The sequence below is a fragment of the Prinia subflava genome, chromosome 10, assembly GCF_021018805.1.
Source record: "Prinia subflava isolate CZ2003 ecotype Zambia chromosome 10, Cam_Psub_1.2, whole genome shotgun sequence".
Lineage (NCBI taxonomy): Eukaryota > Metazoa > Chordata > Aves > Passeriformes > Cisticolidae > Prinia > Prinia subflava.
Window position 1 is genome coordinate 22317794 of NC_086256.1, and position 26848 is coordinate 22344641.

The window sequence follows — 26848 nt, forward strand, 5'->3', positions numbered from 1 at the left end:
GCGCGGCGCTGCCTGTGCGGGGCCGTTGCTCCGCTCCTGCCCGGCCATGGCCGCGGGCTCCGTCGCCGCCGCGGCACGGGGCGACCGCGGCCCCGCCAGCAACCCCGCCCGGCGGCGCTGGGCCCTGCGGGGCGGCGAGGAAGACGCGGATGAGGAGCCCGCCGTGCTGGTCCTGAGCTACTTTTCCCGGCCGCCCTTCCTCAGCTTTGGCCGCCTGCGTGTGGGCGCCTCCCGCACCCGTCTGCTGGGCATCGACAACCCCAACGAGGATGATGCCGAGGTGGTCATCGACCGCTTTCCGGCCGCTGACAGGGGCTTCAGCATCGAGCACCGCCGCTTCTTTGTGGAGGTACGGGATGGGGGACACGCCGGGGGACGGGAGGGAGCCCTGGCGGGGCCGGGGGGCGAGGGCGGAGCGGCGTGGGCCTGCCCGGGATCATCGCCCGGGCTGTGAGGGGGCCGCGGCCCCGCTGAGGGCGGCGCGTGTGCGGCTCGCTCCTCACGGGGCGCCCCAAGGGCGGCGGCAGCCGGGGGCGGGGGTCGGGCCCCTCAGGCTGGGGCTGTCAGCGCCGCGGAGGCGCTGCAACCTGCTTCAACAGAGAGGCGTTTGCAGTGAGGATGGGAAAATAGAATGAAATTGACTGTTCTTTGGGAATGTTGGTTTAAAGTCAGAGACCTGCCAAAAAGTTTCAGGGCATATGATTAGGAAAAAGGCTGAGGGAAGAGAATGCCGGTTCACTGTTCTGCGCATCAATTAGTTGACAAAACAGAGAGCAAGGCATGCTTAAAATAGGATTAAACATTTCCGATACCTAAGAAGTGCAAACTGGCTAGTTCAATCAGTGCCAATTTTTAAAAGAACAGTTTAGACGAATTAATCTACAATTATCTAGACTGTCCAGAATGTTTGTGAGAGAGGAAGATACATTCTGGACATCTCTTGCAACGATGGGCTTATAAAACCAGGGTGAAGTCTCACTGCAAAGTGCTTGAATAATACATTCTTCTAGGAATTAATGAGTAGAAAGCTTCATGACTTCTTTGATAGTTTGCAGTGTCTTGCTTTTTCTCGAAGGACTTCTATGTCAAATTTGACTGAAAAATCGACACTTGTATTTAGGGTTAGCTGAGGTCCTAAGTTAATCAAGCTCTGATTGTTTGTCCCTCCTCTCAAAATTATTCTAGAGGACTTATTTGGCTAATACATGCAATAATTATGTAATTTCATCTACTTTCACTCAAGCCTGCTTCATGTACTATGTGTTATATTTATATGTATTCTTTCTTGTTTTCTGCTGTAAATTGATTCAGACGTATATGATCTTTTAGTAAGACCACATATTTGATAGGCGTTGCCTAAATTTACATGTAAAAGAGGGAAAACTGATATTTAAGCATGTAACAATTTTGTATAATTTCATGTTGTCGTAATATGTGTTACGTCTATATAGTGCTTATTGTTTGCTTGATTACTTGCTCTTCAACGTTACCTAAGTGTACCTAAATGCTAGATACTGAATATTTCTTTTTCTCCAATAGTCAGGACAAAGAATATTTGTTTCCTTCACATGGACTCCATTAGAAGAAGGAAAAATCAGAGAACTGGTGACTTTTGTTGTTAATGGTGTTGTAAAACATCAAGCTGTGCTCCTTGGTGCTGCCGAGCAGCCCCCAAAGAAAAAGGTGTGCGTTTTTTATATCTTAATTCTGTTTCTTTGCCATCTCTGTTGCAAATACTGTTTTTATGACTAGAACATTCAGTGAAGGAGGACTATAAAGTGATAAATGATGCTGTAGGAATGCACATTGTCCTCAACTTTTTTTAGCTGGGTTGGCAAGTAGGTACTGATAAGCTGCAGCTTAAAGAATATAACTGAAACATGACCAAATAAATGGTTTTCAAGCCTGGAAATAACATATTGGGAATTTTTGATCAGGGATTCTTTTTATAGTCGTTTTAAATTTTGATTGGGTATGCTAGTAATGTTTACTTTTACGTGTAGAAGAATTTAGAAAGCCAGCACACTAACTTTTATGTATGGTTCTTTTTCAGAAGAGTCTTTGGGATACATTAAAAAAGAAGAACTCTTCAGGAACATCTGCAATAAAACCTAAGAAGAGTACTGTAGAAATTAAAAATGTTAACAAAACCTTTCGAGTTTCTCGGAAGGCAGAGAAGCTTCGAAGTCCCCTTCAGTCCTGTGAGAATCAGAGCCCGGAGCAGAGCAGCGTATCCCAGGGGAAGGAGCCTCCTGCTGGCTCAGAAAATGAGCTGCCTCCATCCCCTATTGCGCCAGGGCCAGGGGAACGTGGCAGCACCGTTCACACACCGCTCGCCCTGAGAAGGTCCACGACATTTGGGGACATCGCTGCCTCTGGGGTTGAGGAGGTGTTGCCCGAGATAGACATCTGTAACATCAATAAGTGTGCTTCTGAGCACGATCAATTACAATCTGAAAGGGCCTCCAGTTCTCCTGCATTAGCACAATTGCCAATTTCAAATGATGGGGGGGTTCTTAATTTTACGCTCTCACCAGTTTCCACTCCGGAACACTCTGCCTCCGCGCCTGTTTTAAGCACAAGGAGAATTTTAAGTCCAGATGCTTTTGTAAATGACAATTATCAAGTGGATATGGATGTAATAGAACAGCATATCCCAATTCTGTCACCTGATCAGTTTGTGAAGGACAGTTTATCAGATAAACCATCAAAGACTCCTAAACCTGAGGCAGCTTTAATATCGTCTACCACAGAGACTTACATTGTTAAGAGATTTCTACCCTCAAAATGGAAAAAAGAGGGAAGTGTAGAGACAGAAGCACATGTTCACATAGAACATAGCTTAAATGAAGTCTTTGAGCTGCCTAATATAAAATCACAGGCATTTGATGGTGATAAACCCAAGGAAGAGCACTGCAGTTTTCCTTCTGCACAGGAACATCAGACGGACAATCCTTCTCGGAGAGAGGAAACAAAAAAGCGTCCGATTCTTTCTGCCACCGTCATAAAGAGTAAGGGTGGCGCTACTGAAGAAACAAGAACCAAAACCCGCCAGCCAAAATCTAAGAAATGCCTTAATAAAGCAATAATGGGATGTGCTAATGTGGTGCCTGGACAGATGGACGCAGAAACATCTAAACCTCTGCCAGTTACGGCTTCCATTTCATCTGAAAATAAGTGTCACAATGACAAGGTAAATTCATCTCCCACTGGATCAACTTCTTTGTGTCGTAAGAGGAAAAGTGAAACACATGTAGGGAACAGCAGAGTTACAGCTCCAGTGCATGTGGAAGAAGTGGAAAGAAAAAGAGCTCTTACCTCTAGCATGGACAATCAAACACGCACGGCCAGACCACCATCGGCCTTCAAAGCCACGAGTGGAGAGAGAGCAGGGCTGAGGAAGAAAGCTGGTGAGAAGTGTTTCTTTCATTTACCATTGTCTGAAAGATGCCTTTGATTAGGAAACATGTATAGCAAACTGAACTGTCAAGCAACAGTCAGCAATATTTCATATCTCTGAAATGTGGGCTTTTGCAATTTCTTAGGAATCAGTGTTTTAAAAAACTGAAAACTAGGTTAGAGTTGGTTTATATAATTGGCTTCAAATTTACTTTATTCCTGTGTAAATTTATTAATGACAGTAATAGGTAAAATACCTAAAAGCTCTTGAGCAGAGACCTTCTTATATAAATCAAATTTTCTGGAAACTTACTGCACAAGATTTCACACGTGTACATTTACCATTGTGAATGTTTGCCTCCAGTGCTGTTGTCACATATTTTCAAAAGGAGAATAGTCAAGGTTGGAAGAGACATCTTGGAACACTGAGTCCAACCATTAACTTGGCACCACCGTGTCTGCCACTGAACCATAGCCCCAGGTGCCACATCCATGCACTTTTTCAATACTTTTGGGGATGGTGATTCACCACTTTCCTGGGCAGCCTGTGATAATTCCTAGCCACCCTTCCAGTGAAGAAGTTCCCAAGTCTTTTTCTTTCTGCCTGCTTTCTAATGTCTTTGATTAACTTGTCAGCCTTGTATAGTTGTCTCTACCTTTTTGTTTGCTGATACTTTGTTGCTTGAAGATCAGAAAATGCTGATGGCTTGCCTTTCAGTTTATTTGGGGTTTTCTAACTGTTCAAACCTCAAATATGCTCTGGAATGTGAAAGGAATGAGGGTCTGGAACTTAAAGATGCATTTAATCTGCAGAATTTAACTACCAAGAAAAATTCATCACGGCTTTCAGATCAAAATAGCACATGTTGCTTTCTACAGTTAAATGATCTTTTCTGTGATCTGGATTTTCATTGAAGTGCATTTCAGTAATGCACTTCAATGTCAGCCTTTTTAAGATGTTCTGCATAAAAACAGTGTGCTGAAAGTATTGATATGCAGCAGGAAAAGGTGTATTATCTACCAGGTTATTTCTGTTAATCCATTAGAATAAATCTAGATGGGCTGGACAAGGGCAGAGTTAGAGGGAAGTGATCCCCTCCCTTGACCTCTGGCCACCCCTCTTTTGATGCAGCCCAGGAATCAGTTTGCCTTCTGGGCTGTGACTGCACACTGTCGGCTCATGTCCAGCTGTTCATCCACCAGAACCCCTGAGCCCTCCTCTGCAGGGCTGCTCGCTCTGAGTTCTTCTCCCAGTCTGTTGTGTCACCTGCAGATGTGCCAAGGGTGTGTTTGATCTCTGTCATTGGTAAAGTGTTAAAGAGCACAGTGCCAAGACAGATCCCTGAGGGATACTGCTCGTCACCACCTGGGCCATGGACCATAGCTGCAATTCCTTACCCACCCAAGGTGCACCCTCCAGATCCATATCTCTCCAATGTGGATCCATGTGGAAGGCTTTACAGAACTCTAGGTAGATGGCATCACTCAGTTTTCTGTGCTGACTGTATCAGCCTCTCCACTGCAGAAGGCCACCAGACAGGTCAGGGACAATTTGCCCTTAGTAAAGCCGTGCTCACTGTCTTGAATCACCTCCTTTTCTTACACGTGCTTTAACATCATTCCATGAGGATCTGTTCCATTGTATTCCAGGCACAGAAGTGGGGCTCACCAGTCTGTAGTTCCCTGCATCCACACAGCCTCCTCCCTGCCCTTTTTAGATCATCAATATCTTCTGAGTGGTTCATGGGGAATTACTCTAGTCCTGTACTTTAGAAATGATATGAACTTGAATACGTTTGCTTTCACTGACATATTTGCTGTTGATGTTTGTGGGTTGATTCTTGTAGGTTCTTCACTTCAGAAGGCATCTAAAGCTACCAAGAGAATTAGTAAACCTGTCCCTGGGCTGGCCCAGTCACACCTGACATTTGTGAAACCACTGAAAACAGGTAGGCAGACACCTGGTGTTTGCTAAAACACTGAACAGAATGTCACAATTGCACTGCTGGTGTCAGACAAGACCTAACTGAGAGCAAATAGAAGACAGTACCTGAAATGAATCAGTACCAATAGAACAATAACCTTTTGTGATCTTTGAGTTTTGACTACTTATGGGAAAATTGGTTGCAACACATGGTCAGCTAAAAGTAAATGTTACCTTTTTTCAGATTGGCCTGTAAGTGTAAAAACTGCATTACAGTTCTGCTCCCAACTTACTGATGGCTATCAGTTAAATGCCTCTTCCACATCTGATAATATTTTAAGGCAACAACAGAATACCTCAAAAGGGTGAATTTCTTCCCCACAAGATAAAAAAATTTGCAGAGTTAGGAATACTAAGTTGGTCTGATCAAAAAAAAATGCATCTATAAAATGTTTTTTCCTGAATATAATCCAGTTCAGTTTGGGTTTGCCCCATTGCAAATGGCCTGGGTTCTAGGTATCTTGTCTCAGTTCTAGGGCTGTAATAACTCAAGCAGTGTTTTGTGGCTGAAATTTATTTAATAGTCCCTGAGCCACAAGTCACTGAAGATTTTAACAATCTGCTTTTTTTGGCTATAATGCTAAATGGAGTGTCAAACATGAATCCTTTCCACAATGAAATGTATATTGGTTTTCAAACATTTTTGGTTTTTGTTGTTTTGTTTTTTTAAAGTCATCCCTAGGCACCCAATGCCTTTTGCTGCTAAAAACATGTTTTATGATGAACGTTGGAAGGAGAAACAGCAACGAGGTTTCACCTGGTGGTTAAATTTTGTTCTTACCCCAGATGACTTCAACGTAAAAACAAATACCTCACAAGGTAAGAGTACAATAATGTTGTCTTCTCATTTCCTTAAGCTTTATGTAATATACTTTATTAACAGTAAGGAGTAGTAGTACTCATCTAACAGTAAACCTTTTCAGAGTCATGTTGTCCTGTTCTCCCCCTTGTAGTGTAGATGGCTCACTAGCTCCTGGCAAGCACAGCACCCCACACCCCTGATGGGGATGCACTGGAATGTGTGGCTGTGGCACTCCTCAGTGGGTGGTGAGTGGGGAATCCCCACCTGCTGGAAAATATTATAGCTGGCACTCTACTAAAAGGATAACCTACTTTTTGCTCTATCTTTAGCTTCATTTGAAAAAACTGAAGATGGAACCATTAATCTTAAACCTGAATTCCTAGCACTGCTCACTTATGAAACAAGTGTTCTTATTTTTAATAGTTGACTAGTATTCTTGTACTTGACAACATATGTGTAGTGCAACAGCTGACGGGCTTCCTGAAGGATAAAGCATCAGTCGGAATAAAAATAACAAAATGTCAGCTTAAAGAGGGGAATAAATAAATGAGGTGTGGAAAGCTACCTTTATCTGAGCTGTAAATGCATGCTTTTTGTGCGTGTTTGAACAGTGAATGCAGCTGCTCTTGTCTTGGGGGAAGAGAACCATCACAAAAGGAGCCTTGCCAAGGCACCCACGAAGGACGAGGCGTCTCTCAAGGCGTACACAGCGCGCCGCAGGCTGAACCGGCTGCGGCGCGAGGCCTGCCGCCTCTTCACCTCCGCAGCCATGGTCAGAGCCATCCAGAGGCTCGAGGGCGAGATCGAGAGCAGGCGCCTGCTGGTCCGCAGGGACAGGCACCTCTGGAAAGACATAGGTGAGCACTGACACCTCAGTTCTCTCCCTTGTGAGGGGGAACAGGGGGTACACACACGGAGTTTGTTTCATCTGAAATTGGTTAATAGAAATGTTTGCATTCATAGGAAATGTTTGCTGGTTCTAATATTAAAAGATGCTCTCTTGCAGGAGAAAGGCAGAAAGTCCTTAATTGGCTTTTATCTTACAACCCTTTATGGCTGCGTATAGGTCTGGAGGTAAGTGCACTATGTATAGTCTCTCATCTATAACCTAAGTTTAAAGAACGTTTAGCAATTTTTTTAGTAGAGGTTTTGGGTTTCTTTATATTTTCTGTCATACTAATTCAGGTAGGTCTAATTTAGTTATAGCCTAATGCATATATTTTAAATTGTTACAACATACTTGCTTTAAAAAAGTGATTACCTTATTAAGAAGGAAGACAGTTAATGAAGGATAGTGGGAGTTAATACCATGACCAATAGCACAAAAGCATTTCCCTATCAGTTTCACTTTACTAAACTGGAGAAGAATGTGGTAGTCTTAATGAAGTTCCTGATTGGTTTCTCAGATGATCATACCTGTTTTGAAATGAGATTAGATCATCTGAAATTTCCTTTAGCTTTACCTTTTAGGGATTCACTTGAAAACTGTTTGATATTTAGAGACCAATTGCCATTTATTGTTTTAGAAATTCAATAATGTATATTGTTCAAAAAACCACATAGTATTTAAGGTAGCTTTTAACAATTCTGCTTGTTTCCCCTCCTTTCATATTAGACTATTTATGGAGAACTGATAGCTTTGGAGAGTAATAGTGATGTAATGGGTTTAGCAATATTTATCCTTAACCGCTTGCTGTGGAACCCTGACATTGCAGCTGAGTACAGACATCCCGTCGTGCCCCACCTGTACCGGGAAGGTAATAACAACTTCCAAAATAACTTATTTGTAGCAGTTAATTTTTAAACTATCACTTACTGACTTCTGTCATTTTAGGTCATGAAGAAGCTTTAGCAAAGTTCACGCTGAAAAAGTTGCTGCTGTTGATTTGCTTCCTGGATTGTGCCAAACAGTCCAGAATGATTGACCATGACCCCTGCCTCTTTTGTAAGGATGCAGAGTTCAAGGTGAGAGCTGCGACTCAGTGTCTCCCTCCAGTATTGTCCTAAGACTCAGTGTAGAATTTTTTTATTGTTTTTAATCTGACAAAAGTTAAAGCTGTGTGACTTGCTAAAATGTTTTTTAAAAAACCCATAATTTTAAGAATCTGACAAGGAAATATGAAATGTAATTTGGGAGGTACAAGGGATGAAAATTGTATTCTGATTGACAAACGTTGTAGTGTTCAAAGTTTCTTTTTTTGTTGTTTTTAACTTTAGGCTAGCAAAGACCTTTTGCTTGCATTTTCCCGGGATTTCCTGAGTGGTGAAGGTGACCTTTCCCGCCATCTGGGTTTCCTAGGACTACCTGTCAGTCACATTCAAACTCCACTTGATGAATTTGATTTTGCTGTAACAAACCTGGCTGTGGACTTACAGTGTGGCATTCGTCTCGTGTGCGTTGATACAGAATTCTATTGAAATATTTTCTTTTATCTAATACTTAATGTGAGCTCATCAGAGGCATTGAATCATGCAATTACCTTTGTTAGGAGAACAGTGGAGCTTCTGACCAAAAACTGGAGTCTTTCAAAACAACTGAGAGTTCCTGCAATAAGTCGGCTACAGAAGATGCATAATGTTGATATTGTTCTCAATGTCCTTAAAGAGCGAGGACTGCACTTGAAAGATGAAACTGGTAAGGCCTAGAAATCATGGGTATTCTAAGTGCATCAGATTACTACTGCACATTCTGATCCCTTGTTTTATTTGGTAGGTGCTTCAATCGACTCCAGGGATATTGTGGATAGACACAGGGAACGAACCTTAGCACTGCTGTGGAAAATTGTCTTTGCCTTCCAGGTACTATGCAATTGCTTATTCTATTTGGTTTTTGCTAGTTACAAAGGAGTAGTGATGAAAACACCACTCTTTTTCAGGAATATTTTATTTTTGTGAAAGCCTCTACTAATCAAATTTTAGATTGAAACTATTTGCTCTGTACATTAAAAGCTCCATGTAAATTTACTAAACTGCTAATTGTTCCCTAACAACACAGCTTGGATAATGTTTTAACTGTGCTTTTTCTTATGCATTCGTTCAAGTTTTTGGAAAAAAATGAACTTGTGAGTTTCTGCTGTATAGTAGCAGAATTGATACTTAAAAGTAAAATAATGTTGATTTCAAACTGCAGGTAACCTCTTAATAACTGAAAAGACATTTTGAGGTTACACTGATAGACCATTATACAGTAAGCTCTGAAGTTATAGCTCTTCTACATTTTCTTCCTTTTACCTGAAATAGTCTTGAAATAAGAATGAAGATTTCTTAGGCATTACTGCAATGACATTTCAAAAGTTAGTAGAAGTAAAAATAGTTTTTTTAAAGACAGTTTTAAGATTTAACTTGAGTCATAGGGTATTTTAAAATAAGTGTCCAACTGACAAATGCAATTGGAAGGAACTTAATGTATGAGGCAAAATAAGGTAAAAGTTGAGGTGGAATTCCACTACTGAGTAGTGAGCAATGTAAGAGCCATTAAGTATATGTAAAGCAAGAATATTCAAGACTTCAGCCACAGAACTATCACTAAAAAGACCAATATAATAAAAATCAAATGTAATTATTTTCTTTCTTTAATACTGTTAACTGTATAATAGTGTAACTTCCTTCAGTTTGTTCTTCTGATGCACGTGTCACACTTGCATTGCTTTTGATTAGAGAAATAACTTGAGTGAGTAGTGGCTTTATCCAAGCCCTGTGAATATGCTGCTTGTTCTCCAACCAGCACAAGTCCTTTTGGAATCCCTTAAAAGAGGAGGATTGGTACATGGGCTCACTGGAACTGCAGACAGGACTCTGAAATTGTTGTTTCCTCTGAGAACACATTGAAATTACACTGGGAATTTCCCTGTTCCTCCCAACTATTAACTAATACAGTAACCCTCTTACACAGAACACTGCAAAGGGTAGATTTAGGGTTTTTTTATCTGCCATCTATGCTGGCAAGTCCAGATTATCTACTACTGATTGTGTTAGTTAGTTAGAAGTGAGTGTAGATTCTCTTTAAAATGCCATGTCTAAAACTGCATCCAGCAGCTCTAATACAGGATATATCAGGCTATTGACATATCCATTTTTTGTTTTTCTTCCTAACAGGTGGATATTTTTCTGAATGTGGAACATTTAAAAGAAGAAATTGAGTTTTTGAATAACACATACAAGAGAAAAGCACTATTGGGTGCTGTCAAGACTTTTCCAAATTATTTTGGAGTACAGGAAGACAGTAGTAACTTCTCATCTCAGACTTACAGTGAAAATGTGAAGCTGCTGATGGCATGGGTTAATGCCGTTTGTAGATTTTACAGTATCAAGGTAAATAGTTTTGTGTACACTTCCACAAGTTTACCCTGTGCTGTTGTAATCCTTTACAGAGCAGAGTTCTTCAACTATGTAGTAGAAGTCAATGATAATTATTTGTAAATATTCTTCTGGACTTTGTTTAATCTGATTTGAAATAACCATTGTTCTGTGAGTTTAGCTGCACCTCTCTTTTTAATCAAATCTGAGCAAAAAGTTTCCCCTTCCAGTTAGTCTTGTGCATAAAAATGCTTTTTAAAAATTGAATGTTTTTTGTTGGAATGGGAATTGTTTGTGTATTTTTACTGAACCTTCATTTTAAAAGTATTTGTGCATGGAATTGCCAATGTTTATAAAAGCTGTGAGAATTCAACTGATGTTTGGGATAAGGTCAGTTCATCTCCTCAGAGATGTTTGTTTGTATGAGATATGTTTGCTTATTGCAAGAAGGGAAGCCCTGGCCAGAGTCCTGACTGGTCAGAATACAGCAGCAGCTGCTAGTCTTTCTGAAGGGTAAAACAGAGCTCTTAGGAGTGATGCAAACTCAGAACTTATTTCTGCATTGAAAACCTAGTGTAAAGGCATCTATAGAAGTTTATTTGGGATCTTGCTGTAGAAAGATGGGTTTCATAAATGTTTCCCTTGTAGATTCACTGTATAATGACTCACACCTCTTTTGTTTTCTGGGCTCTCGCAGCTTTATGTGACTGTACAGTAAATGTTCAAAGGAAGCACTAGCTACCTAATTTTTTTTTTGTTAAAAAATAATTTGCACTTGGTCACATTTAAAGGTACAAGAGAAGAAATTCTGTGTCCAGTTTATACTAAAAACTATACTATTTTGACTTGTAACAAAAATTCAAGGAATTTTATTCTATTTAACAGGTGGAAAACTTCACTGTGTGTTTCTCAGATGGCAGAGTATTATGTCATTTGATCCATCACTATCACCCCTGTTACGTGCCTTTGGAAGCCGTGTGCCAACGAACAACTCAAACTGTAGAATGTTCAAGAACTGTTACAGTGGGACTAAACTCTTCGTCCTCATCCGAGTCTGACACTTCTCTAAATGTTGTGGAAGAAACGTTTGATCAAAGTGAGATATTTGATATACAGAAGTTCATGTTAAATCTATTCTTTGCACAATTTGATTTGACTCATATTTTGTCTTTACAAAGCTGTAGCTTCCTCAGTCCTATACAAGGAACTCTTGGACAACGAAAAGCGAAACTTCCAGCTGATCAACGCTGCAGTTTCTGACCTAGGTGGGATACCAGCAATGATTCATCACGCAGACATGTCAAATACAATTCCTGATGAGAAGGTAAAATGCCTTTAGAGTTGATATAAACATGTTCTGCCCTTTAGTACAGCCCTTACCCTGCTGTGTTCTGTGTTTCTGCAGGTTGTTATCACCTACCTGTCATTTCTGTGTTCACGGCTTCTCGATCTTCGCCAAGAAACTCGAGCTGCACGAGTCATTCAGGCTGCTTGGAGGAACTACAGGCTGAAAAGGGAACTGAAACTCTCTCAGGTACTCTTTGCTTGTGCAATATTCACAGCTTCTACATGAAGAAAAAAAGAGAATATAATTTCAATGGAAAATACAGGTTTGTTGGGCTCATATTGGCGTTTAAACTAATGGGTGCCATTTCTATCATCAAAATCTGTGGCCTTCTTGGTGGTGTAATCTGCTTAACTCCACTCTTCTTTTAGACTTCTGAGGTAATTACAGGTGTTTAGAGGCTACTGTTCTCTTTTGTGTGTCACTCTTCTCCCAGTATTTAATATTTAAACTCTTCTCCCAATATTTCAAATCTAAAATAGTTCCACTGCTTTCTTAAAACCAAAGGACTATTAATGTCTATAAGATGAGAGGAGTAATTAAACTTTTGCATGGATTTACTATTTTTGTTAATGAGCTAAGCTTCACCAGTCTTTTGAACTGACTTTCATGAGTTCAGATATTCTGTATCTTGATTTTCTGGTAGTTATACCAGATTTAGTAAAGATTTTAAAACTGTGACACCTTAAGGTTGATAAATACCACCACTGTGTCTTGCTGGGTTGTATATTGATGTTGGAACAGTGTTCAAGTGAAATATTCTAAGAATCTGTGGTGTAGAAAGGGACAGAGGTTCTGTTTAGCCTTTTTCATCTCCAGTTTCTCTTTACTGTGTAAAATCTACACAACCTTAACGATGATGACAAAACATTCCCTTTACAACTCTTGAGATAACTAATAGTAAAGATGTTGGTACGGGAGAAGGAATCAAAACCAAAACCCTTTAAATGTTGCAGGTATTATTTTTATTAATTAATCTTAAAATGTGCACAAATGTACTGTAATTTGATGAAATTGCTGTAGATAGTTATGGAAATCAAAAATTTGAGTGAAAATTCCATAGCTAATGTTCAGTGGAAATTTACGTTTTGTAGGAAAGACACAGAGCTGCTCAGATAATTCAAAAATCTGTAATGAACTTCTTGGCTCGCCGACGCATCATGAGGAAAGAGAAAGCAGCTATTTTCATCCAGAAGCACTGGAGAGGGTACTTGGCCAGGATGACTCTCTTCAGTCTGAAAAAGGCAAAACTGGAAGAAGCCAGAAATAAATCTGCCACAGTCATTCAGGTAATACAATCTAAAGTGAGATTACACAGCAAGGAAACCCGCTGAAACTTCTGAAAAAGAGCCTCACCAAGGACCACTTGTGCTGCTTTCAGCAATTAATGCTTTCATGAAATGTAATACTTCTTTTTTTTTTTTTCTTTCTCTTGAGAGGCTTAGTAAGTTTTTCACTCCAGGGAATGATGGTAATGTGCTATTAAATTAACAATTATTCCTTCTTGGTGAATATTTTGGAGTACCATAAGCATGAAAACACGGGGCCTTAAACAGTTCATGTAAGGACTGATGAGACTGTATTGGTTTTCTTTTTTGCAGCTGCTGAACGTTACTTAAAGAAACTTTAAAAAACAATTAAAATTACTCTTCTAGTGTTATGTCACCTGTAGTGGACACATTCAGAGTGACAGACATAGCAGTGGTAGTTTGGCCAGTTAATTCAGTTTTTCAAGATACTTTCACCACCATTACCCAAAGATAAATGTTGCACTCCTAAGACATTTTAGAGTGGATATTAAAGTATTGCTAATTTATCAGATAGTGTAAAAGGGAATCTGCTGTTGCGAGGGCAGATTGGTGCTTTTCACAGAATTTAAAAGGCTTGAAAACCATTTAGCTTTTGCTTTTATTCTTTTTTTTTAAATAGATTTCCGGATTTGACTTCGTAGGGATTAAAAGCAAGAGATGAGCTCAGCTGGTTAGAGCATGGTGTCAAATAACACCGAAGTCATGGGTTTGATCCTGGTATTGGCCACACAGTCAAGTGTAGGACTCAGTCTTTGTGGGTCCTTTTAAACTCAGAATACTCTGTGTTCTGATTTATCTGTAAGATAACTCTTACAAAGTCTGAAGATGACAGTCCTCATTCATGCTTAACTCGACATACTATGAAGAAAACACTAATTTTTTTCTTTTCTTTTTTTTTTTTTATCCTGCAGGCTTATTGGAGGAAATACTCTGCAAGGAAAAGATACTTACAGCTGAGACACTGTGTTATTTTTGTACAAGCAAGGATAAGGATGGTGAAGTCTGTTGCTGCATATAAACGAATTGTTTGGGCTACTGTTACAATTCAGAGACATCTGCGTGCAACTAAGTTGGCAAAAATAGATCAGCAAAGATACCAAATCCTAAAGTCTTCAGCACTCACTATTCAGTCTGCATTCAGAAGATGGAGAAAATACAAAATTCAACAGAAAATTAAAGCAGCTTTGGTGATTCAGAGTTATTTCCGAAAATGGCAATCTTCAGAACTGGCTAAGAGAGAGAGGGCTGCCCTTGTCATACAGTCTTGGTACAGGATGCACAGAGACCTGAAGCAGTATCTACATGTTAAACAAAATGTTATCAAGATTCAGGCTTGGTACAGGTGTCAGCTGGCCAGACGTGCTTACCAGGAGCACAGGGCAAAAATAGTGACAATTCAGCAGTATTACAGAGCTTACAAACTGGGCAAAGCTGAGAGGGAGTCTTATCTGCATTTGCGTGCAGCAGTGATAGTTCTGCAAGCTGCTTTCAGAGGCATGAAGGCACGAGAACTGTACAGACAAGCAAAAGCAGCGCGTGTTATTCAGTCACTGTGGAGGATGAAACAAGAGAAACAAAGATTCCTGCAGTTAAAAAAATCTGTTACTACCTTGCAGTCACACCTGAGAAAATACCAACAAGTAAAAAGATACAAAGAGATTAAAAATGCTGCCTCTGTAATTCAAACCCGGTATAGAGCACACGTGGCCACTAAAAAAGCAGCTGCTGCTTTCCAGAGGGTGCGCCTGGCCACCATAGTTCTCCAGTCTGCCTACAGAGGGATGCAGGCCAGGAGAGAGGCTCGTATCCTGAGATCCGTGATCAAAATTCAGGCCGCTTTCCGCGCTTACGTTGCCCGGAAGAGGTTTAAAAGCTTGAGAGATGCCGCAGTGAAGATTCAAGCTCTTGCAAAGATGAGGCAAGTCCGTAAGCATTACTGTGCACTGAGGGAAGCAACGCTTTATGTCCAGCGAAGGTATCGCTCTCGGAGACGTGCTCTTCAATTTAAAGAAGATTATAGGAAATTGAAGAGAGGCTGCATAAGAATTCAAGCTCTAGTTCGAGGTTATCTTGTCAGGAAACAAATACAAAGGTGGAGGGAGGCTGCAATATTTCTTCAGGCCTGCTACAGAATGAAAAGGGACCGGCAACGGTACTTGAGCATCTATGGTGCTGCCATTGTCATTCAGCAACGTTATCGTGCCTGCAAAAAGGCCTGGTGTCACAGGCAGGAGTTCTTGCAAGTTAGAAAAGCAGCTGTGTGCTTACAGGCAGCCTACAGGGGTTATAAAACACGCAAAAAGCTCCAACTTGAATGCAGGGCTGCTATTAAAATTCAGACTGCTTTTAGAGCTCATGCTGCACGAGTGAAACACAGGGCAGTGGTTCATGCCTCCATTGTGATTCAGAGGTGGTACAGAAATTGTAAGAGTGGTAAGAGGCAAAGACTGAACTTCTTAATGACAAGAGCAGCAGTGCTTTCTTTACAAGCAGCTTTTCGTGGCTGGAAGGTGCGAAAGCAGATTCAAAGACAGCATGCTGCTGCTACTAGGATACAGTCTACCTTCAGAAAATTCATGGCTGTGAAGAAATTCAGGCTTGTGAAGCACGCTGTGCTAACCATCCAAAGGCATTACAGAGCCAAGGTTCTAGGCCAGAGACAACAGCAAGAGTACATTCAGCTGCGAAATGCTGCAGTGCATCTTCAGGCACTGTGGAGGGGGAAAGCTGTGAGAAAAACGATTCAGAAGAAACATCATCTTGCAACGATTATTCAATCCTATTACAGAATGCATATAAATCAACTAAAATACAAGCAACTAAGACAAGCCACTTTGGTGATTCAGCAATACTACAGAGCCTACTGTATGAAAAAAACCCAACGTGCAGCTTATCTAAAAACCAGGGCGGCTGCGTTAGTCTTGCAGTCTGCTTACCGTGGGATGACTGTGAGGAGACAACTGAACAAACTGAACAAAGCTGCTACAACCATACAGGCTGCCTTCAAATCTTACCTGGTCAAGAAGGAATATGAAAGACTTAGATCTGCAGCTATAGCCATTCAAAGGCGTTACCGTGCAGTTATTCATGCTAAATGTCAAAGGCAGAGGTATTTGTCCTTAAAAAGAGTCACAGTCCAAGTGCAGGCAATTTACAGAGGTGCGAGAGTGAGGCGACAGGTTCAGTGTATGCACCAAGCAGCTGTTTGCATCCAAGCCACGTTTAAGATGTATTGCATGAGCATAAAATATCGGTCAATGAGAATGGCAGCAATAAGAATTCAAAGGCAATACCGAGCATTTTGTTTAGGTAAAGTACAACGCAAGAAGTACTTGGAAATAAAGAAGTCTGTTATTATCCTCCAGGCTGCTTGCAGAGGCATGAGAGTGCGACAAGACTTAAAAACTATGCACCAGTCAGCAGCAGTAATCCAGTCCTATTATCGGATGCACAGACAACAGAGGGATTTCAGAAAGGTGTTGCTTGCAACAAGGCGGATTCAGCAGTGGTTCCGTGCTTGTAAGGAGAGAGATGCACAAGTTCACAACTACACCATTACAAAAAATGCTGCACTACGCATCCAGGCTGCCTTCCGTGGTATGAAAACGAGAAGAGTCATCAGAACCATGAATGAATCGGCTGTGATTATTCAAAGAAGGTTTAGAACTTTCCTTGAAAGAAAACACTTTCTTTCCGTTAAGTCAGCTGCTGTTGTAATTCAGAGAAAATACAGAGCAACAAAACTAGCAAATATTCAGCGTCAGAAATACCTCTCTCTCTGTAGTGCTGCTGTTACCATACAGTCTGCTTATAGAGGATTTGTGGTAAGGAAAAAAATGCAGCAAATGCATCAAGCTGCTACAGTTATTCAAGCAATGTTAAGAATGCGTAAAATTTACACTTCTTATCAAGCACTCAGGCTCGCTTCAGTAATTATACAGCAACGTTATCGAGCTTACAGGGAAGGGAAGCGTGAGAGAGAAAAGTACTTAAAACTGTACAATTCTGTTATAGTTCTTCAAGCTGCCTACAGAGGAAGGAAGACGAGATGCTTTCTAAAGAGACAGCATGAGGCAGCACTTACAATACAAAGAAACTACCGAATGTATAGGCAGTACTGTCATTACAGAAGAGTTCAGCACGCAGCCCAGCTAATACAGAGGAGGTACAGAGCCCACAGGCTCAGGAATATTGCTGTAGAGCGCTACACTTCACTAAAGAAAGCAGCAACTTGTATCCAGAGGGCTTTTCGAGACATGCAAGCGAGAAAACAACAGCGAGAAATGGACCGTGCTGCAACTGTGGTTCAGAAAAACTTTAAAGCCTTCAGAGAACGTCGGTCATATCTCTCTCTCAAAGCAGCTACTCTTGTCTTTCAGAGGAGGTACCGAGCTTTGGCTCTGGCAAGGCAGCATGCTTTGGAATATCAGTCTCTCCGCAGAGCAGCTATTCACATCCAGGCTATGTACAGAGGTGTCAGGGTGAGGAGGAGCCTCGAGCACATGCATTTAGCTGCCAGTACAATACAGGCAGCCTACAGGATGCTCAGGGATAGAAGGGCCTATCAGAACATGAGAATCGCAGCTATGGTTATACAGAGCTACTATCGATGCTATGTGAAAGGAAAGAACCAACGCAAGAAGTATCTGACAATGAGGAATTCTGTTCTTGTTATTCAAGCAGCATACAGAGGCATGAAGGTGCGGCAGGAGCTGCAAGTCCTGCATGTTTCAGCAGCTGTAATACAGTCCAGCTATCGCATGTACGTACAGCGTAGGTGTTACAAACAGCTGTGCTGGGCTGCCACAGTCACACAGCACAGGTTCAGAGCCAAAGTGGCAAGAGAAGCTGCCATGAGAAATTATGCAGAAATAAGAAAGGCTGTCATTTGCCTTCAAGCTGCTTTTCGTGGTAGGAAAGCCAGGCAGCTGTATAAAGCCGAGGCTGCTGCGCAGCGCGTTCAGGCGTTCTTACGGATGTGCGTGCAGAGGAGACGCTTTCTCGCACAGAGGTCAGCAGCGGTGACGATCCAGTCCGCGTTCCGATGCCAAAGGGCACGGGCGCGCTATGCGCTGATCCGCAGCGCCGCGCTCGCTGTTCAGAGGTGGTACAGGTCCTGTCTCAGGGCTCGCTCGCAGAGGGCACAGTACCTGGCTCAAAGACAAGCCATAGTAGTGATTCAGTCTGCCTTCCGAGCTGTGAAAGCAAGAAAAACAGCGAGGCAATTACGAGCCGCAAGAAAGGTTCAGTCTTTTCTTCAGATGGCTCTGCAGCGTAGAAAATACCTCCAACTGAGAGCAGCAGCTGTCACATTGCAATCCTATTACTTAATGCATAAATGTAAATCACAGTACGTGAGCTATAGAAGAGCAGCAGTTGTCCTGCAGCGGCACTACCGATCGCACCTGACTGTGAGGCGCCAGAGAATGAGTTACCTACAAACCCGGCGGAACGTTATCCTTGTGCAGGCCACAGTCAGAGGATACATTAAAAGAAAGAGGTTCCACAAAATGAAAGAAAGCACCATTAAAATTCAGGTACTTCCGAATGGATAGTACTGGGATTTGGGCGTCTTGTTTTTCATTTGTAGGTGTTTTAAAGATTTACTGTTCTTGCAAACCACAGTTTAAAGCTAAAATAGAATCAGTTTCTGAAGTACTGCAGGGCAGCCGTAAGCTACAGGTAAAAAGCTTACTACCACAGTACACTGAAATAAGGTTCTTTAGGACAGCTGAATTTCACCTCTAAATATCAGTGGCTTAATGAATGTTTTCTTTGATGGGAATATGAATGAAAGCTGTCTTGATGTATTGTATGAAAGGGCACTGGTAGTGGGTATAAAGTGACATAAATGGCAAAACCATGATTGCTACATTCTTAAGGACTCATCTTTAGGAAGGTGTGAGTAAATCAATCATGTTAGTCCTCCTAGGTTTACTAATTAGCACTTGACTAATCCAAGTGCCTAACTAATATTTTGAAGAGGAATTTAAGGAAGGAAATTCCCCAAATCAAGGAAGAAAGGGAAATAAACTATCTCTCATAATAATTTGTGGCCTTGAGAAGCCTCATCTAATGGGTATCCCTGCCCATGCTGGGTGGGTTGGAACTAGACCATCTTTAAAGGTCCCTTCCAACCCAAACCATTCTAGGATTCTCTAAGAATTTCCTAGGTTGGTTTTACTGTCTTGGAGACCATGTGCTCTACTTAACTGATAGAAATCAGGTGTGCTTTCCTCACCTCTGTGTTTTGGGGGGATTGGTAGCTGCTTAGTTATTTCCTGAATGTTTAACTTATACATCCTGAACAACAATATGGGGATAGTTACTTTCCTTAAAAGGTAGAAAAAAAGAATTATTTTTTACTCTGGAAATATGTTTTATTTATATTGTTTTTATAACAAGCCAGTGAGTACAGCTGTACATAGAAGTATGCCAACACTCCCAGATGATATGATGCAAGTGGTGAAATATTCCAAGTTTATGTCTCTTTCTTTGAAGGCATCTTTCCGTGGATTTATACAGAGACAGAAATATCTTCTGTGGAAGTTTTCTGCTGTGTTAATACAACAGCACTACAGAGCCCATCGGATGAGAAATATTGATCAACACAGATTCCATCAAATGAAAAGGGCTGCCATTACAATTCAGGTAATCATAAAAGTGGCTTTTATTGAGTGTTTGGGTTTTTTAATCTCTTGTATTTGTTTCTTCACAAGTTATTTTTGCAGACTAATATTGAAGAGTGGCATTTGTGGTATTTCCCTGGATATGTTTCACTTGCTTTTGAAAACATCTAGTTGTGAAAAATTTAATATTTTTAGTATTTTAGAGATAGACATCTTAAAAATTGTTCCTGTTGATGTGATATTTTTCTTTTTAATTTTGTTCATTCCATTAACAGTTCTGGGGTTTTTTTTTTATTTCTCTAACAGGCAGCATACAGAGGTTATAAAGCCAGGCAGTGGGTGAGCAAAGTGAGAGCAGCACAAGTCATCCAAGCCTGGTTCCGAGGTCACAAGGCACGAAGGGAATACGTGTGTGTGCTCAGAGCTACCCTTGTTATCCAGAGTCACTGCAGAGCCAGACAGCTGCGGGCTCGGTAATACCGAATCCGAGATACATCACTCTACTTTTCATTCAAAGCTTTCATTATGTAATTCTTTAGGGCTGCACTGCACTCCTTAGAACTCTTCATGTTCTCAGGCTCTGCCCCTGCAGCATCCTTGTAACGTGTGTGAGTGTAACCCTATTGGTGCAGGTGGGGTTATTCTTTTGCACAAGATTTTCATAATGTTTAATTGTTTTCCTGGAATGGAAGCTCCTTCACAAGTTTAAATTGGACCTCTAGAAAGAGTAGGCCTTGATCTTTTTTTAATTTCTCTTTTTTGCAAGAAAAATATTCTAGATATTGTTGAAATTCCCCCATACTACTTGTAGGTTGAATAACTGTTTCATTTTAATCCACAGTGGAATAGTTAAACTGGTTTATGTTTGTTTTGCTATGAGATCAGCCTGATAGCTCATCTCATTCTGAACTGTCCTGTGCCAGTAGCAGCAGGGGATGCTGTTCAGTGATACAAGGTCCTCCCTCAGCACCCCTGCTTTTTAAACATCCCTGCCTATTTCTGTTGTTATCCTTTTATGGACCTGTTGTATATTGGTCTGTCCAATGCCTTTCAAGCCTCCTTTGACAGAAAGTTAGGGAAATATCTCCTATGGGAAACTGGAACGTATCTTCTGTTCACAATCAGTCTTTCTGCCAGTGTGGCCGGCTATTCCCATTTTCTAGTGTTCCAACATCTCTGCTCTGCTTTCCCAGTATCTACCTTAACAATTTCATAAACCATCACTGTTTTCTTATTTAAAAATGCATTTCCATGTTAGGTTTTTGAAGATGAAGTCCTGTGCCCTTACCATCCAAAGGGCCTGGAGAGCGACGCGTGCTGCGCGAATGCTTCGGCAGCAGTTCCTGGCTACCAGGAGTGCTGCAGTTCAGATTCAGTTGGCATACAGGCACTACAGGGCCAGGAGACTGCTAAGAGAGGTATGTTTTCACTGCCAGTTACTTTAAAAGTCTTCTGTATATTTGAGTGATTTTTATCATCAGTGTGCAGAAGTATAGAAAAGGTGGAACCAGAGCAAAAATAGTTCAAGTCTTCAAACATATTGGTGTTCAGTCTTCAAAATATTAAATGTCATTTTTGCTTTAAGCAATAAGTTGATTGTTGATTTTGAACAGTCCCAATTGTTGAATTACCCCTCTATATACTGATACCAAAATAAAATGCCAAATTTTCTGCTGGTTTTATTGCTTGCCAAAGTTTAAACCCATATTTTGACCCCGTTTAGGTACGTGGAAAGACCTTCCAAACTGTGAAAATGGATTTTATATAAACTGCTGCTGTATGAGTTTACTTGTATTTCTCATTCCTTTTTTGTTCTTATGATGGAAAAAACCCCTAGAACTAAAAATAAATGTATATTGATCCTGACGTGAACGAACAACAGTTGAATTATCAATGCATTCTTTAATATCTTTTTCAGAAGCACCAGGCTGCATGTCTGATCCAAAATGCATATAGAGGTTTCAAGGCAAGAAGGAAATTTGTTCAACAAAAAGCTGCTGCTGTAATTATCCAAAAACATCTGCGGGCTTGGCAGGAAGGCAGGCTTCAATTTTTGAAATACAATAGGACTAGAAGGGCTGTCATTAAACTGCAAGCATTTATCCGGGGTTATTTAGTCAGGAAAAAGGTTGGTATAATTCAAATTAAAACTTTGCTTTGGATGTAAGGTATCTCTAGAGCTGTTTTGCTATTAATTCTGACTGACAAGGAGAGGAAACTTGATTTCTTGGTGTTGAAATCAAGTTCTTATTGGCTGCTTTGAGGATTGGGCAGGTCGGAATAGATCAAATACAGTTTGAGCCTCTTCTGACAATCCTTTAGAGCTAGAGTAGATGTTCACTGTTGTGTGTTGTTTTAGCTTCTGAGATCTTTGTGGATTGGTAACTTATAACTGATAATTCTGCACACACAGGCTTGCAATGAGATTGTTCTCTGCTGCGTATTGATGATGCTTCTTACCATCACTGCTCTGTGTTACCATTTACATTAGAGACATACTACTGCAGAGAGGTAGCTTACTTTAGTTCTGGTACTTTAGTTCAGTCTCTAATATATCTAATACTATATTGCTGTGGACTATGTTCTTTGTGTGGACATCCAGCTTCCTCAGAGTATGAAAATTAAAGATGTTCCCTGTTTTGTTCTCCTTCTACAGATTTCAGAACAGAAACAAAAGAAGAGACTTCTTTATTTTACAGCAGCTGCATATCATCATATCTCTGCAATTAAAATTCAAAGGGCCTACAGGAATCACCTCACCTTAAAACTTGCACAAACCCAGATCTCTTCTGTTCTTACAATACAGGTTGGTCTGATTAAGGCTGAATAATTCGTGTAACAGTCTAACCTGTTTTCTATGAACTAAGCTGTAGCACTAAGACAATGTAGTTCCTTCACATGTGAAAATATAGCTCAAGTATGGAGACTGTGATTTATTAAATAATGCTGCTTATACACAGCTAAGCAAGCTCTGGAGGTTTAAGCATTTTAAAGCTGAGGATGGATGGATGGGAAGGTTTGTTTCCTTTAGACCCTCAAGCTTGCTAAAGAAATCTGAGTGCTGTCTTAGCCTATTTCTTTATATTCTACTGGAGGTAGAAAAGATCAGACACAACAAACCTGTAAGATTTGTGAAATGTAGAGCATCTCCTTACATGAACAGTCACTTGGGATACTGTGATTTATTTGGTTGGATGTTTCTGATCTGCCAGTGGTATCAGAGCCTGCTTAGGTTGCAGCATTTTAATATCTAAAAACAGGATAGATAAGGTTTTACTTACCTAAAAACAAGATCAAAATCAGGTCTGTATTGCAGCACCACCAGTTGTAAAAATGATTTTCAGGTCTCCAAACTGACCATTAGTTTAGTTCCAGTGTGGGAGGCCAGCACTGGATAAATGGAGATGCTGAAATGAGAGCTCTGAAATAGCTGTTCTCTGATCAAGGATTTCATGACAAACTTTGCTCTACTACTTCTGCATATATACAAATCTGGTATTTTTCCCATAAGTTAGATTTTCCCTTTAAGAAAATGGTTGGAAAAGGGGTTTTTTTTGCTCTGATTTGGCACACAGTACCCTGTCTCCCTTCTTTGTTCATTGAAGGGAAGAAACAGAGCTGGGAAATGAGGAAAGTGGAGTGGTGGTTCTCCTTAAAAGCCAGCCAAGAGAAAGAGAACTCCTAGGGTTCAGCATAGTAATGCTGGACACAAGCATAAAATGGGAGAGTTACATATTTTATCTTTTGGTCACTTGGTCTGGATGGTCATTGTGGGTCCCTTCTAACTGAAAACCATTCTATTCTATCTGTCCCTCCTCTACCCTTCTTCTCTACCCTTCCCTCCTCAGAATGCTTCCCTAGTGGCTCCTAGTTAAGGTTTCATTCTGCAGTCTTGCATTTCAGCTACCCAAGGCCAATCAGAGTCATAGGTTATTTGTGACTGGTGATGTTTACAGTGCAGAGCTCGTGTGAAAACACTCAGTATTTATCGGGGCTCATTTAGGGTGGGAAAAGGGAAGAGTTTCATATAAACAGAAAGGTCCTTTCATTTAAACAGAGATGGTTCCGAGCAAAAATGCAACGGAAGAGCTTTTTAAGAACTTACCAAAGACTGGTTTGGTTACAACGTGCGGTTCGGGGCTGGCTGAGCCACAGGAATGAGGCGGCAACCGTGATCCAGAGAAACGTGCGGAGATTCCTCGCCTGCAGGCGCAGGAGGAGATTCGCAGTGGGAATAATTAAATTTCAGGTAAACACCTCCTGTAAGAAAGGAGCAGGTCTGGGGCTGTTTATTATCTGGGTTTTTTCTCATTGTCAGTGACGTTGCAAGCCAAGTCAGCTTTGGTTTAGCCGTGACAGCTGAAGACAAACAGGTCATGAAGGAATACTCAGCAGATAATGGTTGAGCTGACCTAGGTGGGAGTGTGTGTGGACTGAAAATGCATGGATTTTTTTTGTCTTTTGTCTTGAAAGTCCAGTATTTGGAAGATAAACACTGCGTGTCAATGACTCAAAATTGAATACCCAAGGCTATTCAATACTTAGTCAGACTTGTGTAAAACTGATTTGGAATGGTCACAGAAGTTCTGTTGTCTTGTCTCTCCTTTACAACTTTTTCTCTTTGTGTAATTCCTTCTCTGTAGGCATTGTGGAGGGGGTATTCTTGGAGGAAGATGACTGACACAGCAAAAACCAGAGCCTTAAGACGCAGTTTAGAAAAGGCCAATGAAAAGAGCAGAGAAGAAAACAAACTGGGCAACAGAACTGCAATTGCAATTGACCACCTTCTAAAATACAAACATCTCTCCTACATTCTTGCAGCACTAAAGCACCTTGGTCAGTATTTTGTTTTATTATAACTGATGGATTTTCAGAATGATAAAAACTGGATTTTTTCAACTGAGGAGAGTTCATAATGAAATTTAGCCTTTTTGCATGACTATAAAATGTGAGCATCAGAGGGTATAATGGAGAGTTTTCCAGACTAAAATTGGATTATTGATTGAAGAACAATATTTAAATGGTTTTGGAGAGAAAGGAAATCCTGTATGATTGCTCTAATTTCCTGTCAGTCCTAGTAGTGCTATATCTAACACAAGTTTAGTATCATTTTTACTATCAGTATACTTTCTCTGTGGATCATTTTGTCAGCTTAATTTTAGTCTGGAATACTAAAACTACTGCTTTAGAATTTACTTACTTAAATCAATAATTAAAGTTTTTACTATGCACTTTTACTTAAAAATAGAGAAAATCCTGAAATGCAATTATTTTGCTTGAACTTCAGTGTTTTCTTTTCTCTATTTGTTTTTCTTTAACTGTTTTAGAGGTGGCTACCAGGCTGTCCCCACTGTGTTGTGAAAATATGGCCCAGAGCAGAGCAATCTTCAGTATTTTTGTTCTGATTCGAAGCTGCAACCGGAGTGTTCCATGCATGGATGTGATCAGATACTCAGTTCAGGTTCTTCTCAATGTTTCAAAGGTAACTTGAATGTTTTCTTTTGCAGGTTTATAAGCAGTAGGCCACTTCATTGTAGAACTTGTTTATCTACAAAATTTCTGAATAAATCTGGAACAACAGAAGTAGTAATTTTGAATAAAAATAGGGTCTGGTTTTTCACTGTTATTTTGAAACCAGTTATTTTTTTACCTTGTAATAATTAATATGGAGGTTTTTGGTGAAAAAAATTATTTCGTGGCCTCAAGGCATTGCAAGGGTATCACAAGTGTTTTTAAATTTCTCTTAAATTATTCTAATTTATTTCTTTATTTTAAATATAAAATTGGATTCTATGGGTTTGTAAACAGGGGAGGAAGCACTTTTTTATAATCTGTTATGATTGTGTACATACAGAAAAGCAGTTTGTATTGCTTGGATGCCAGCAGCTGCAAATTTATTCAAGGGGAGAATATGGGCTTTGCTTTTTCCTCTAACCTCTGAATAGTAACCTGTAAACTAAAGATATTTTTAAGATCTGTCAAGAAGCTCTCCTGTCTCTTTCTTGTTTAACAGTATGAAAGAACTACTCGAGCAGTTTATGAAGCTGAAAATTCTATAGATACTTTACTAGACCTACTGCAAATGTACAGAGGTAAAGCTGGGGACAAAGTTTCAGAGAAAGGAGGAAGCATTTTCACAAAGACCTGTTGTTTGCTGGCCATCCTCTCAAAGGACTCAAAAAGAGCTTTGGTAAGACCTAGATGTTCCAGGTTTAATGGTTTAATTCAACATGAAAAGTATGTTAAATTAAACCATTTGTAATTTTTTTTCCTCTCCCCTACCTCTTATGGCTGTAATATTAATTTCAATTAAACTGGTTTAAAAAAATGCGTTTCCAGGATGTTGAACACACCCATATTCTCTCGATTTAAGCTGCTTTTGAACTTGCAGTATTGACTGTGTGCTGTTTTCACCTTTCCTCAGGAGATCCGAGGCATGCCAAGGACAGTTTCGTGCATCCAGAGCCTCTATAAACTCACAGTTCGGAAACACAGGATGGATGCAGAGAGAACACTGGTGAAACAGAAAACAAGCACTGCCTTAGGTGGGAGCTCCTCTGTTCCAGTAACTCCTCTAAGGATAAAAACAGTTTCAAGGTAAGAGCTTCAAAATGAGTCTTCTGTTTCTGCTGTGACATTGAAATATGCTAATGCAAGCCACTAATCTTTTCACAGGATTAAACCAGACTGGGTCTTGAGGAAAGATAACATGCAAGAAGTCGTGGATCCTCTGCAAGCACTTGTGATGGTGATGGACACGCTTGATATTGCCTGCTACTGAAATGTAAATGATGTATAGGAAGATGTGTTTGTACAGTTTGTATGTAGCAAATGGATAAATGATTTTGAAAAAAGGCAAATTGTTTAATACCATTGGAAATGTTTTTTTAGATTGCTGTTAACATTTTGGTAACTTTTTGTATTGCATACAGTTTTGAAACCCTATTTTGTACTATCAAATGCAATTGTACAATAAAATCAATTCACCAGATTTTACTGGAAATTTCACTGGTGCAGTAATATATTGTTGTCACACAACTGTGAATATTACAAATAGAATGGGATTCTTCACTCTGATTAGAT

General features: G+C 40.4%; 1 protein-coding gene across 1 annotated transcript; it reads left to right on the plus strand.

Annotated features, from left to right (window-relative positions):
• The first annotated feature begins 46 nt into the window (after positions 1-46).
• ASPM (assembly factor for spindle microtubules) lies at positions 47-26768 on the plus strand. The gene is made up of 29 exons (XM_063407700.1): positions 47-349; positions 1540-1683; positions 2054-3410; positions 5247-5348; positions 6056-6202; positions 6797-7042; positions 7192-7259; positions 7801-7942; positions 8020-8150; positions 8403-8578; positions 8675-8820; positions 8899-8984; positions 10281-10496; positions 11367-11577; positions 11660-11805; positions 11887-12015; positions 12921-13115; positions 14048-18673; positions 19638-19787; positions 20072-20238; positions 21024-21183; positions 21684-21893; positions 22422-22571; positions 23823-24014; positions 24409-24601; positions 25093-25247; positions 25779-25955; positions 26190-26362; positions 26441-26768. The coding sequence occupies exons 1-29, from the start codon at positions 47-49 to the stop codon at positions 26544-26546; spliced, it is 10404 nt and encodes a 3467-aa protein (XP_063263770.1). The 3' UTR covers positions 26547-26768.
• Positions 26769-26848: the final 80 nt, after the last annotated feature.